This window comes from Canis lupus, chromosome 19, assembly GCF_011100685.1.
Source record: "Canis lupus familiaris isolate Mischka breed German Shepherd chromosome 19, alternate assembly UU_Cfam_GSD_1.0, whole genome shotgun sequence".
Classification (NCBI taxonomy): domain Eukaryota; kingdom Metazoa; phylum Chordata; class Mammalia; order Carnivora; family Canidae; genus Canis; species Canis lupus.
The window spans coordinates 18,720,189-18,735,293 of NC_049240.1; the positions used below are offsets into that span (position 1 = coordinate 18,720,189).

General features: G+C 32.9%; 1 protein-coding gene and 1 pseudogene across 4 annotated transcripts in view; one reads left to right on the forward strand and one right to left on the reverse strand.

The window, feature by feature from the left end:
- The window catches only part of KIAA1109 (transmembrane protein KIAA1109 homolog), a 210,643-nt gene that overhangs the window by 57,305 nt on the left and 138,233 nt on the right, over positions 1-15,105 (reverse strand). For all 4 annotated transcript variants that reach the window (XM_038564744.1, XM_038564745.1, XM_038564747.1 and 1 more), the window contains 4 exons: positions 13,800-14,006; positions 12,119-12,357; positions 6,116-6,360; positions 3,673-3,778 (listed from right to left, as the gene is read on the reverse strand). In XM_038564744.1, coding sequence (XP_038420672.1) covers positions 3,673-3,778; positions 6,116-6,360; positions 12,119-12,357; positions 13,800-14,006 — 797 coding nt within the window. The remainder of the gene's footprint in view (positions 1-3,672; positions 3,779-6,115; positions 6,361-12,118; positions 12,358-13,799; positions 14,007-15,105) is intronic.
- Positions 6,664-6,815, forward strand: LOC119864519 (annotated as a pseudogene).

The following is a 15,105-nucleotide window of genomic DNA, read 5'->3' on the forward strand; positions in this document are numbered from 1 at the left end:
AGCATCATCCCAGAGAGGATATATATCTACATGTGATGGGAAGTTTTCTCCTATTAGCGAATCAAATTAATGTATCTATCACAATCCTTCTGAAAAATTACATGGTCATATCAACAGAGGCAGAAAAAGGGGTGCCTGGCCGGCTCAGTTGGAAAAGCACACAACGCTTGATCTTGGGGTTGTGAGTTCAAGACCCACACTGGGTAGAGATTATTTAAATAAAATATAAACTTAAAAAATAGAGATGCAGAAAAAGCATTTCACAAAATTCAACACTCATTCATGATAAAAACTCTCAGTAGAAAGAGAGGAAAATTTCTCCAATTTGATAATATCTACAAAACTTTACAGTTAACATCATATGCTCAATGGTGAAAAACCTGAAACTTTCCTATTTAGATAAGATACAAGGCAAGGATGACTCCTCTTACCACTTCTGTTCAACATCACATGGGAAGTCCTAACTAATACAATAATACAAGAAAAGTAAATAAAAGGTATAGAAATTGGGAAGGAGAAAATAAAATTGTCTTTGTTCACAAATGGCAAGAACATTTATGTGGAAAATCTGAAAGAACTGACAAAAAAACTCCTGGAGCCAATAAGCAATTATTGCAAGGTTGCAGGATACAAAGTTAATACTGACAAAGGTCAATCACTTTCCTATACACCAGCAATGAAGAGAGGAACTTAAAAAACACAATCCCTTTTACATTAGCACCACAAAAAAATTAAATACATAGGTATAAATTAACAATATATGTGCAAGATCTACATGAAGAAAAATACTAAGTTCTGAGGAAAAGTATCAAAGAAGAACTAAATAAATGGAGAAATATTTCACATTCATAAATAGGAAAAATCAATTATTGTCAAGATGTCAGTTCTTAACTACATCTTTCTAAAACCAGGGAGTCCATGGACAATAAAATTATAAGAACTGATTCTTTTATTATTCTTAGAATATATATTAATCTTATAATTAAGTTATAATAACTGATTCCTCAAAAAAAGATTTTCCTAAAAAAGATTTTCCTAATAAACATGATAGCTGTAAATGAGTATGTCTATACAACAGAAAATGTCCTAGAGCTAAATGTAATATTAAGAAAAAGGTGTAAGAAGTAGAGAAATAAGGGCAGTAACTATGAAGATCATGGGACAGTAGGGAAGCAATAGAGAGATTAGAATACTAAGAAACTTGGCTACAAGGGTTCAAAGTATTCCCTCTCAGTAAAATGTTGCACTCTCCAGTTTTGTAAAATCTCTGCTTCATGAGGTCCTGGGACCAGCTAGATGATAAATGACTTATTTTCAGCCATTTTCCTAGAGTTTAACCATAGAGTCAGGAAGGAATGGTTCAGGGATCAGACCTAGACACTAAATGACTTAGTATCAGAATCTTATCTCTGAATTCTTCACAGTGATCAGTAAATCTTCACAGTTAGAATATTAATTTCTAATCTTTTTATATAAATTTATTTTTTATTGGTGTTCAATCTGCCAACATAGAATGACACCCAGTGCTCATCCCATCAAGTGCCCCCCTCACTGCCCGTTACCCAGTCACCCCCACTCCCCGCCCACCTCCCTTTCTACCACCCCTAGTTTGTTTCCCAGAGTTAGGAGTCTCTTATGCTCTGTCTCCCTTTCTTATATTTCCCACTCATTTTTTCTCCCACTCATTTTTTCTCCCTTCCCCTTTATTCCCTTTCACTATTTTTTATATTCCCCAAAGGAATGAGACCATATAATTTTTGTCCTTCTCCGATTGACTTATTTCACTCAGCATAATACCCTCCAGTTCCATCCACGTCAAAGCAAATGGTGGGTATTTGTCATCTCTAATGGCTGAGTAATATTCCATTGTATACATAGACCACATCTTCTTTATCCGTTCATCTTTTGATGGACACCGAGGCTCCTTCCACAGTTCGGCTATTGTGGACATTACTGCCAGAAACATCGGGGTGCAGGTGTCCTGGCATTTCACTGCATCTATATCTTTGGGGTAAATCCCCAGCAGTGCAATTGCTGGGTCATAGGGCAGATCTATTTGTAACTCTTTGAGGAATTTCTAATCTTCTTTTCCAGTTCATTCTTCATAGACCTAGGGATATACTTTTAACTCCTCACCAACTGTAATTCGAACGTTAAGAAAAGCCTTTTTCTTCATCAAAACTACCTCAAGGGCAACTTATAGTGCCAGTCTGATTAGAATTCTACAATGCTAGCTTTTTAAACCATGAAAGATACTAATTTTACTAATTGAATTTAAATGTAAAAAAGAAAGATACAAAATTAGTTTAAGAGTCAAATGTTTTTTCTTATATTCAGCAATAATAGACTTGAAAATATTCTTTAGAACTCATACAAATTCACTAGTTTAAAATATTCTTAACTTCCATATCACAATGTTCTAATGTGATTTTAACCATGTAAATGGGCCACATCAAAACTTCAGTATATTCCCCAAATAGAGGCACCTTCAGTGGCAGAAAGGACTTCACTATTTATTTTTTTTCTTCCTTAACAGTTTGTATTCAACAACTTTCAGAATTCCCAGGCTACCAACTGATCTGATTTTTTACAACTCAACTTGTGAAATTCTATAGTTCTACTGAGCTTCTTCAATATAATCATTTATTAGTTTCCTGACTTCAGATAAAATCAGAACCAGCCCATGAGAATCAGGAAAATCTGTTGCTCACATGGGTACAACATAACTTAATTCCCTACTGCATTGAGTTTTGTCCCTCTTTGGGGCCTTATCAAATACTTGTCCATAAGTCCTGCCTGCATCTTTTCTACCTCTTCTTTCTTGCCAAATGGATTTCATTTATGAGGCTTTGGATAGGACTTCCTCTGTATAGCCTTTTCTGATTTCTTAAACTAGATTAGTTTCTTCTCTGACATAGACATAGCACCCTGTTCTTGTCATTCACAAAACTCATTAGAATTATAATTGAATACTCAGATACTTAATAAATCTGTTAAATGAATGGACTTATTCACCAACATGGAGGAATTGCCTCTTGTGCCTTCACTATCATTTTAACATGATTATATCTGTACTGGAAATATTTAGCCTCAAGAATTCTTGTGTAAAGTCAACTTATTTTCCATCCTGATACCTCTTAATACTTTAACTGAATTAAAAGTCAGTTAAACATTTTTTAAATCAAACATATATTTCCTGTTAAAATGTAAAACTGTAATTAAGATGCTCATTTGTAATCTACTCTTGAGGCATAGCAAAAATATAATAAGTGTTGCTATAGATGATTTACCATGTAGCAAGTAGAGTCACCATGTGCTTTATAAAGTCAACATCTTATATTGATCTAAATCTTGTTCCCAAATGGATAAGATTAGTTTGGTTAGTAGACATATTAGCTTTTTTGGGGGCTGGGGAAAGGAAGCATAAAGGGGCTTTGTAAAGTTTATGAATCATAAATGTATATGCTACATATGACAAAAGTAATAAGCAAAAGAATCTGTAGGTGGAAAAGCCAGAAAAGGAATGCAAAGTTTTTAGGGAATTACTCAATAACTATATCTAAATGATAGGATCAATACTCACTCATACCATAGATACATGGAACATCACCTAGCTGATGAGAATAAAAATCTGCTATATATTCTATATTACAAGGTACCAGATTATCTTACCAGAAACTTTCTGTATTACTTCATTAACTTCCTTCATGAACACTTTCTGTACAAATACCAAGTGATTTAGAAGATCAGTTGTGAGATTATGTTCAAAGGAACCAACCTGCCAAACAAAATCAGAATAGTAGATGATTAACATTACTGACTGTATTTGTTGTAAATACATCTTTTGCTCACATAGGTCAACTCAAATTCTGAAGAAAAACAATAAATTATCTACATATTATTTGGAAAAAGGTTAAAAAATATTCAGATTACCCAACATTTACTGGTCTGACATTATTACGAGCCATTCCTTAATTTTTTTTTAATAACAGTAGCCTATAAGGTTTCTTTTTTTGGCAACTTGATAATTTCGAAATTGAAATTTTGTCTAGAGTAGTTATTTACTTTCAATGACTACTGTTGTAGTGTTATAACCATGGACAAGTATCATTACACATGAAAGTAAATTTATTTACACATTCAAATATTTATTGACCATCTGCATTGTGTACCTCTTTAGAAGCTAAGGATATAGCTGTGAATAAAAATGACAAAATCATGGCTCTCATGAGGTTTGCTTTCACATGAAAGAGCAAATCAGATATACTCCGTAAGTTTTAATATACGCCCTACAATTAGTAGAAAGCATAAGATTTATATGAAGAATTAATAGATTAAATATAAAGCAAGCCCTAATTGAAGTTCAGTATTATAATAAAGACAGACTGAAACACCCTTATGAGTAAGGTAAATGCTTCAAATTTGCCACTTAATATTCATATTTTGATCAAAAATTAACAAAGCAAAGTGGATTTAGTAGTCTTTACTTAAAAGTAGTCTTTACTATTTTACTTTAGTAGTCTTTACATAGAGTCTAAGTAGCACTTGACACTTTTTATTTTGTATAGAGTAGTACTGAATGGGCTAAGATGATTTTCATGTGTATTTATTTCAAGCCATAGTAAAACAGGCAACTGTCTGAGGAATGCAACTTTAGATTCTTTCAAGTGTTTGTAATTAACTGCATATTTAGCAAATGTGGGATTGTGTTCTTCCCCAACTACATACTTTATACCTTTTCTAATAGCAAATATTAGTAATAAATTATGCAACATGTCACATCAGATTTATTTTCTATCAAATGAAGCATTAAGAATAGTACTGTTATACCAGAGTTTGAGTACTCATTTTTCAGAACAGAAAGGACAAATGAAATATGCTTTTTTTAAAATTTTTTTTAAATTTTTATTTATTTATAATAGTCACACAGAGAGAGAGAGAGAGAGAGAGGCAGAGACACAGGCAGAGGGAGAAGCAGGCTCCATGCACCGGGAGCCCGACGTGGGATTTGATCCCGGGTCTCCAGGATCGCGCCCTGGGCCAAAGGCAGGTGCTAAACCGCTGCGCCACCCAGGGTTCAATCTACCTTTTAAATAAATATCTGACTTCTAGAATCTTGTACACTAATTTTTCACATAAAGAAATCCCATCTTTAGAGAGGTGTTAGGATAAGCAGGGTCTAAAGAAGATAAATCAGACTTCAATTAAGTATCTCCCATAGCTGTGAAATTTCTAGCAAAGAACTCAAAAAGCATTCTCAGAGATGCTTTACATTTTAGAAAATGAAACTCACAAAAGAAAGAGACAACTGTTTTTTGATAAGATTGCAACCGTTTCTAACAAACTGACAAAGCAAGCTGAGAGATAGCACTGTGTATGAATCCTACATCTCTCATGTGATAGTGGAAAGATATAGGGAAAGTTACTTAATTTCTCTCAGCTTCAATTTCCTACTGTATTGAATTAATATAATAAAAGATGAGTTGCTTACCGCAAATCAAGCAAAAAATATGTATTGGAATGTTTTTTTAAACTTAGGACAGTTGTACCAATATAAAGTGAAAAAACAATGATGAAATCAGGTACACTGATTTTCAACATCCCTTAGAAATTAGTCTGTGAATTTGATTGTATTTTATCTGTATGACCTTTAGATTGCTAATAATTATGAAAAAGAAGACTGTTAGTTAATAATTATGGATTCCTGATGAATCATGTAACCTCCTGAAGGCTGTTTTTTCACTTAAAAATTAAGAAAAAAATTTCTGTTTTTTAGGATTGATTTAAGTATTATACAAGTCAATGCATATAAATGCTATTAGCTTTTTTATAATCAAATGAACCGTAAAATATTAAAGAGATGGATATGACACCTAATGTAAGAAATATAAATTCAAAGATGACTAACAAAAAAAAAAGCATGTTTAAACTAAACTATAGAGAAAAAGATATATACACATGAGTACATACACATACAAGACTTGGAACAGAATTCTGTAAGAATAAATGATTTAATGATTTGTCTTAAAAGTTTAGATCACTACATATTTTGGTACATCTAAACCTTAAAGACTTCTAAATGATAAAACATAAGAAAATTAAAAAGTAAACTTACTTCTGCCACACAACGTAGATAATTTCCCTGTAAATAGTACCCTTGTTTGGAAGGCAGTTCATCAATACTCCACACCTGATCTGAATAACTATCATGTTCTTCCATTATATATTTTCCTGACATAGTAACAGGAGGAAGGTTGAGACTAGCAGAAGGAGGAATGGTTGACATATCTGTGGCAGACACTTTGGAAGTAAAACGTAATCTGTGATTTGGCAGCTCAAATGTAAACCTGGTCTGTGCACCTATAAGAAATAGGAAAAGTTATTGTTTGTTCAGGTGCTCATTCACTCCCTGGTTTTAAAAAAATGGTTTCTAAAAAAATGCATACACATCACAAGTAAAAGAAATCCTTATATATATGTATGGGTACTACTATGACTCAGTCAGTATTATTAAGCCAGAAAGTACTATTTAATTAAGCCTAGTAGGTGCCAGAGAAACACCTACAAATGTTCTTTATTTCATTGAAAGTAGAACAGAAAGAAACTGCCCTTATCACAGAAGAATTATAACAAGAGGAATTAAGTGTACAAAAAATTCTAATCATTGCTTCTTGGCCTTTTGGCTAAGATCAAGTGTAAAAAATTCCAATCTACATTCATATTTACACTACTTTATTAACAGAGATTAGCACCTAACAGCTAGCTTCCTGATCCTGATTCAGTACGGAAGGAAACAGTGAAAATTGTCAAACCATTGTACTCACTGAAAACATTCATCAGGTATAAAATTATGTGAACACATGTATTTTTGACCTTAACAATAATTATTAATGGGACCATATACCAAACAAGGATATGGTATGCGTTTTAGTTTATTAAAACTACTGTTGGTACTAAACACTTAAATCAACTATGTGGCATGCAGCTGTTCAAACAATTATAAATATATAGCCTATACTATTATGCAAGCCATATCTCTCTAGCTTCCAGTTTATGAAGACATTAAGGAGTAGAAGAAACCTTGTTAAAATCAAGATCTATGATTGACCATTGCATTTACTGTGTAATGTATACATGCATACTCCTTTCCAACCAACAAAATCTTATACTGTTCTATACCTTACCAATTCTCTCCACTCAAACATCATTAAATAGCCTATTTTGCCTACATACATATTATAGTTTAATAAATAATCCTAGTGTTCTCAATTGTGCCAGAAATAATTCTTTTTTCAAAATACTAGTAAAAGATCACTCCCATATGTTACATTGGTTATATTCACTATATTCACTCGCTATACAATGTTTGTTCTTAGAATGTGTTAGCCATAAACAGAAAAATGCTCTTTCACCAAATGGTACATCTGTGAATGGCCAAATAGGTCATGACTGCTTTGATCTTCTCTTACTAACTCCAACCAGGCAGGCTCAGTGACCATCACTTGCAGGATGCAAGTGTGGGGGGCTATCACAGTAATTACCACTTTTACTACCACCACCATCATTGCTAAATAAAAACAACATTAAAGTAATGCTAGGCCTCAGGTCATCTCTTATCACTAATACAGTCATTCTTTTCCTATTTTTGTTCCTTTCCTTCATTTCAAGAACTATGTATTCTTATCTGTTTAGATATCTGATAGTACATTTAGTGTGCCCCTAAATATTTATATCTTCCTAATTCCAAACTGCCTATTTGGCTTTTGATACTGTCTCTGTTGAGTCTTAGATTTCATGGATGCTCTGAATAAATGGCCAACATGAGACTAACTTATTGTCTGGCCAATATGTGAAGGCCTAATACTTCTGACTGCCAAATCTGCAAACTCCCTTCAAAGTGCTTCTCTTCCTAGTAACAGAAAAATCTAGATGTTCAGAAAAATTCCTCTCAATAAAGAAAACCTAAAATGCTAGGAGTAGGAATAAAGAAATACATGTAAATATATATGAATACATATGTGCATATATTTATATATGTGCATACATGCACATTTTTAAATTAATAATATAACTTGTTAATGGCATAAAGGAGAAAACAAACTTTAATCTCAACAGATGTAGAAAAAAGCATCTGATAATATTCACCAATTTTTCTTCATAGAAACTCTTAGTATACTAGGAATAGAAATTAATTTTCTTAACCTGATAAAGGGACTCTAGCAAACCCTTACACCCCACATCGCATTTATTGGTGAAATACCAACTCCCTTAAGAAATGAGAGTAAGACAAGGATGCCTGTAATATCCCCTTTTTCTGAACATTGTAGCAGAAGCGCAATAAGAAAAAGAAATAAAAATTCTTAAAGACTAGAAAGGAATAAACAAAAGTATCATTTGCACATGGAACAAGTATCTACTTAGGAAATTCCAAAGAATCTTATTAGCAATAAAAAGAAAAAATTTACCATGGTTGCTGAGTATAAAATTACCATAAAAAATCAAGTGCATTTGTACAAAATCCCCACCAGTTTAGAGAACGCAATTTTACAAAATATCACATTTGTAATTACTAAACAATAACAACAACGTAAGGTATTTATAGGATATATGTATTATATAAATAAATATAAATGATATATGATAATCATATCAAATGATAAATATATATGACATTTTTTGTAACAGGTGCAAAACCTTTAATTAAAAAATTTTAAACTTTGTAGAAAAACACTGAAGACCTAAAGAGACAAAGAAATACATATTCAAGAATAGAAAGGTTAAATATTGCATTAATTCTCAGTATCAATCAATATTGCCAATTCTCCCCAAGTGAATCTACAGATTTAATTCCTCTAAGAATTCAAATAGGCTTTTTCAGAGAACTTGACAAACTGATCTCCAAAACATATATGAAGGAGTAATCAAAAATAACCAAGATAACTCCTTAAAAAGGAACTGTCAGGTAACAATATGAGATTATAAATAGGTGGTGCAAATCGGCCAATGAAGCATAATAAAGAACTCTGAGACAGACCCCACACATATGAACACTTAAGAGTTGACAAAAACGGACTATGTATCACTGAAAAAAAGGACAAATCAGTCAATAACTGATGCTGCAATAATTCATAAGATAAATCTACACCAAATTAAAGAAAAAAATAATTCCACATAGATTAAGAACTTAAAAGCAAAATTTAACAGACAATATAAAACATTTAACAGACAATATAAGATAATATCTTCATAATCCTGAGAAGTTAAGGATTTCTTTAACATATAAAAATACACATCATACAAGAAAATATTGCTAAATTCAATTACTTTAAAACTAAGAATATCGGGATCCCTGGGTGGCGCAGCGGTTTAGCACCTGCCTTTGACCCAGGGCGCGATCCTGGAGACCCGGGATCGAATCCCATATCGGGCTCCTGGTGCATGGAGCCTGCTTCTCCCTCTGCCTATGTCTCCGCCCCTCTCTCTCTCTGTGTGACTATCATAAATAAATAAAAATTAAAAAAAAAAACAAAAAAAACCTAAGAATATCTATTGGTCAAAAGACAATGTGAAATAAGCCTCTCATAAGATGGTAAATATATACAAATATATAATATCAATATTACAATATTAAAAGTTTAACATGTAAAACATATAAATAATTCCTGTGAACAACAAAAAAATACAAATGACTCAATTGTAAAATGGGCAAAAAACAATAACCATCAAGAGGCACTTCATATAAGAAAATACATAAGGATATTTTAATAACATAAAAAAATTCAGCTTAATTACAGAAATATAAGTTAACTCCACAGTGAGATACCATTCCACATTTACCAGACAGAGCAGAAATTTAAAAGTCAGAATATACCAAGTGTTGACAAGGATATGGAATAATGGGAACTATCATCTAATACTGGAAGGACAATAAATACTGGTGAACACAAATTCTTTGGGAAACAGTTTTGTACTTTCTAATAAAACTGAAGATGCATTTACCCTATAGTCTAGCTATACCACTCCTAAGTAAATACCCTTGAGAATCTCATGCACATGTGTACCAAGAGATGGGCATGAGAACAAATATAATAGCAAAAAAATAAAAGGAGCCAAATATCTATCAATAGTAGACAAACTGTAATGTAATCACTGAATGGACTCTTACGTTTCAGTGAAAAATGAATGAACCAGCAGATACATGAATGAACAGGTGAATCTCAAACAAAATGTACAGCAAAAAGAAAAAAACAACAACAACATTCCAATTAAAAAATACATTAGTGGAGGGTGCCTGAGTGGCTCAGTTGGTCAACATGCATATGAGAAAATGCTCTGCATCACTTGCCATCAGGGAAATACAAATCAAAACCACAATGAGATACCACCTCACACCAGTGAGAATGGGGAAAATTAACAAGGCAGGAAACAACAAATGTTGGAGAGGATGCGGAGAAAAGGGAACCCTCATACACTGTTGGTGGGAATGTGAACTGGTGCAGCCACTCTGGAAAACTGTGTGGAGGTTCCTCAAACAGTTAAAAATATACCTGCCCTACGACCCAGCAATTGCACTGTTGGGGATTTACCCCAAAGATACAAATGCAATGAAACGCCGGGACACCTGCACCCCGATGTTTATAGCAGCAATGGCCACGATAGCCAAACTGTGGAAGGAGCCTCGGTGTCCAACGAAAGATGAATGGATAAAGAAGATGTGGTTTATGTATACAATGGAATATTACTCAGCTATTAGAAATGACAAATACCCACCATTTGCTTCAACGTGGATGGAACTGGAGGGTATTATGCTGAGTGAAGTAAGTCAGTCGGAGAAGGACAAACATTATATGTTCTCATTCATTTGGGGAATATAAATAATAGTGAAAGGGAATATAAGGGAAGGGAGAAGAAATGTGTGGGAAATATCAGAAAGGGAGACAGAACGTAAAGACTGCTAACTCTGGGAAACGAACTGGGGGTGGTAGAAGGGGAGGAGGGCGGGGGGTGGGAGTGAATGGGTGACGGGCACTGGGGGTTATTCTCTATGTTAGTAAATTGAACACCAATAAAAAATAAATTAAAACAAAATAAAAATAAATAAATAAATAAAATGGACTATGGAAAAGAGAATAAAAGACCATTTTGTAAAGCAGGTAATTGTCTTTAAAAGATTTGTTCAGCTTTTAAAAGAATTAAAGTCTGCATGAAAATAAAAAAAAAAAAAAAAAAAAGCATCTGCCTTCAGCTCAGGTCATGATCCTAGGGTCCTGCAATGGAGCCCTGTTTTGGGCTGTCTTGTTCAGCATGGAGCCTGTTTCTCCTGCTCCCCCTGCTCCTCCTCCCTGCTCATGCTCTCTCTCAAACAAATAAAATCTTTAAAAAAATACATTAGTGGAAATCCATACAAATAAGTTCAGAACATAAGCCATTTACGAGTATATACATATGTGGTAAAACTATAAAGAAAAGCAAAGGAATGGGTAACACAAAATTCATGTTAATGGTTATTTCGTGGGCAGTCATGAAGAAAATGTGGTAGTGATAATATTCATTGAATGAGCCTTCACAATACCGGTAATGTTTTCATTTTCAGTTTGTTTAACTGGTTGGTAAGATCACAGTTCTTTATTATACTTGAAACTGTGTAAATAATTTACACATTTTGTATTATGTTTCAGAATAAAAATACAATAGCAAAAAACTTTTGGAGAGAGTATATAAGGATCACAAAACCTTATAGAAGTAGCTATTATGAAAAAGCCAAATAACCTCTGATATGAGCTAAATTCACCCAATGTGAAAATAAACCAAGTTATTCAGACTATAAAGAAGCTAACAGGTATAGAAACATATTCAACTTTAGTTTGATCAGAAATGACCTCAATAGTTGAATAGCTCTGCAGAGTTCAAATAAAAGCAGAGTCCTCAAGGAAGGTGTAACTGGTATTTTTTTACTTGGCTGAAGTACATTATTAATGAAATTTAAAAGTACTCTGATTAAAATTATTTAAATTTTCATGCAAGATCTACAAAACAAGTGTACTTTTTCATGAAAATATTACTTATTTCTCAAACCAATCATATAGTTTAAGGGGCTGAATTCAAAATGTAACATTACCTGTCATTCCATGACTTCTCATTCTTCCCATTTTGTATTCTGCTTTCAGAGATGGTAAAAGTGCTGCTCCAATGGCTATACCATCTAACATGGCACTGAATTTAAGAACAATGGGCTTCTTTTCTAAACCTTCAGGTAGCTGAGGAAATTCATTTGTTTCAACAGGAGTTTGATTAACACTTGTTGGGGTTTTTTCAGAAGGTAGGGGTGTTGCAATATCTTCTTTCATGGGCTGAGGGCTATAAAGCAAAAAAATAATTTAAAAAACACAATTAGAACAGCTACCATTTTACTGTATGCAATTATTAGAATTATCAATGAAAAATAGCAAAAATTAACAGAGATTATCTAATTCAAGCCCACTTGAAGACTTCCTAAAAAAACCATAGAAAAATGATGATCTAGAAAAGTAAACAAGAAGTAATAACAATACAAATGAATGTTATGCTGTGAAAGCCATTCATATTATTGTGAAACTAGAGTTAAAACTCATGTTTGTCTGATTCCAAATTCTGATTTAAGCATTGTACTCTACTACTGATTGTAATATTGTAATATTACTACTGTTGCTACTATCACTATCACTATTAATAACAATATATACAATAACAATAATTTTTTGAGCACTTACTATGTGCCAGGTAATATTCTTAGTGTTCTGTGTGTTTCATCATTTATTCATTTATCTCACAAAAACCTTTGAGTAGGTATGATTATCTGCTTCACAAATGAGGAAGCCTAGCTAGAAAATGGTGAAACCAGGATTTTAATTCACTTTGACAAGAGTCTCATTTTTTTAAACTATTACACTCTGTTTCCAATACATTATAATAAAGAAAAGTTCCTTGGCATATTTTTAAACTACGTCTTATGTACCCATTTTGGATTACATACTCCACTAACAGGAGAAACATATTTAAATTATTACTACTTACTCAACTCGACATGAATAGAATTAAAGCTCAATAAAACAATTAGAAATATCACTGCTTTAGGACACTGGAAAAAGACTCACTGATGTTTTTCTACCCTATAGGTTAGGCAAAAGGATCATAATAAGATAATTTTTTTTTACCTTTTATTTATCATATATTTACTAATTATTCATTAGTTATATAGCTTTGAGGATCAGGAATAAATCTTGGCAATGCATACCCATGAACAAGAGCTATAGAGACAGGGAATAGCAGTGAACGTACAAAGATCCAGTTTACCAACCTTTATAATATTTATGTGGCATGATCATATCATGCCTTGAACCATGTACAACAATTTCATATACAGTATACACAAAACCATGCTTGGGACATAAATGGCCACTGTAGTTTTTAAATCTATGCAGTCATAAATTACAATGAGTTTCAAGTAAATATGGATTGATACAGTCCTAGAATTTGTCGATTTGCTTTTTTTTTTAGTACCTCTTATGATATCCACAAATCTCTGGGATCTCTTAAGCTTTATCGATGCAATACAGAACACGGACGATTGCATTTGTGACAAAGTACTTTATATCCCATAGGATTCTTCCACAAACATATGTGGCTATTTTCCAACTGCACCATAGTTCATACTGGTCAATATTTGAATGAAACCCTCTGTCTTCCTCCAAACTATTGCTAACACACCAAAGATCAATTTGAAGTATCACATGGAACCAGAACTTGAAGAAATAACTTACGCTGTAGAAGGCTGTCTGATAAGATCTGAGATCTGCTTAGATAGTTGGTGGGAACTTCGAACCATCATGCTATGTAAGGTGGCAGGGTGCTGGGGAATGTTGATGCTGATAGCTCCTACTTTGAACACGGCAGCATTGTTAGTCTTCAACCCTCTCTGGGCACTGTAGAGGGCTTGTGACTTGGCAATACTACACTTCACTACAGTTCTATTAATAAAAAAGGAGGACCATTAAAATATAGCCAAAAAAAGAAAAATGTTGAAAAGTAGTAAGGTGATGCTTTAAAAATCATTCAATGAACTAAATGACTTAAGATTTTTCATGCATTTAAATCATGTATTGAGGAAAAGTTTTATAAAAGCATTGAAATGCATTTATCTTATATTGTTGGCACTCAAAATCATTCCATATCTTTAATGGAGTTTACAGAAGAAAACATGTATGTGCTCACAAAATTCCATTTTAATTTTTCCTCCATTCAGAATTCCTCTTTTTGTCCCCAATTTATTTTAGGGATTTAAAATAAATAATATATAATAAAATACTGTACTTCTTAGAATTTAATCAAAGGAATTCATCAATCATATAATATGTTGGAAGAAATATACGGGAAAGAAGAAATTTAACTTGCGTTTTTCATTTTTAAGATTTTAACAAGGGTCAAAGGAATGATAGAAGAAAAATTCATAATAAATAACTACTTAGTTAAAAATTAGTAAGCTTTACTAATTAATACAGACATAAAGCAAAGGTACTTCTTGATTTCTTGCTCTCTCTTCTAATGCCTACAACAGTACCTTAAGCATGGTAGGCACTCACTGAATTTTGTGAAATTAGTGAGAGGAAAGAAGTACAGCTGAGGAATGACTTCCAACACTACAGCTGTGGAATTCCACAGACAACATGTGATAAGTCATGTATATAGAAGCCGTGATAAAGCAGTTTTGACGTATAGAATGGAAAGCTTCACATCAATGAACTGCACCAGTAAAGGCCCAGTTAGTAAATGGACAGCCTCAAACATAAATATTATCTTTCAAATGGGCAAAAGATTCTTGACAATAGATTTAGCAAAACAACACATAAAATGCAAATTTCGTATTAACTACAGGTCAGTTCACATATATTTATCTCGACTTAGGCTATAGAGGATTTACTAAGAATTCATTTACAGTCTCATGGATCTAAACAATCGATTTATCACATCTAACTTTTATTAAAGTAAACCTTGAGAAGCATAACAATGGCTCTATTAGAGGTGCTGATTATTTACAGACAAATGAAATGCAAGTATTATATAAAATTA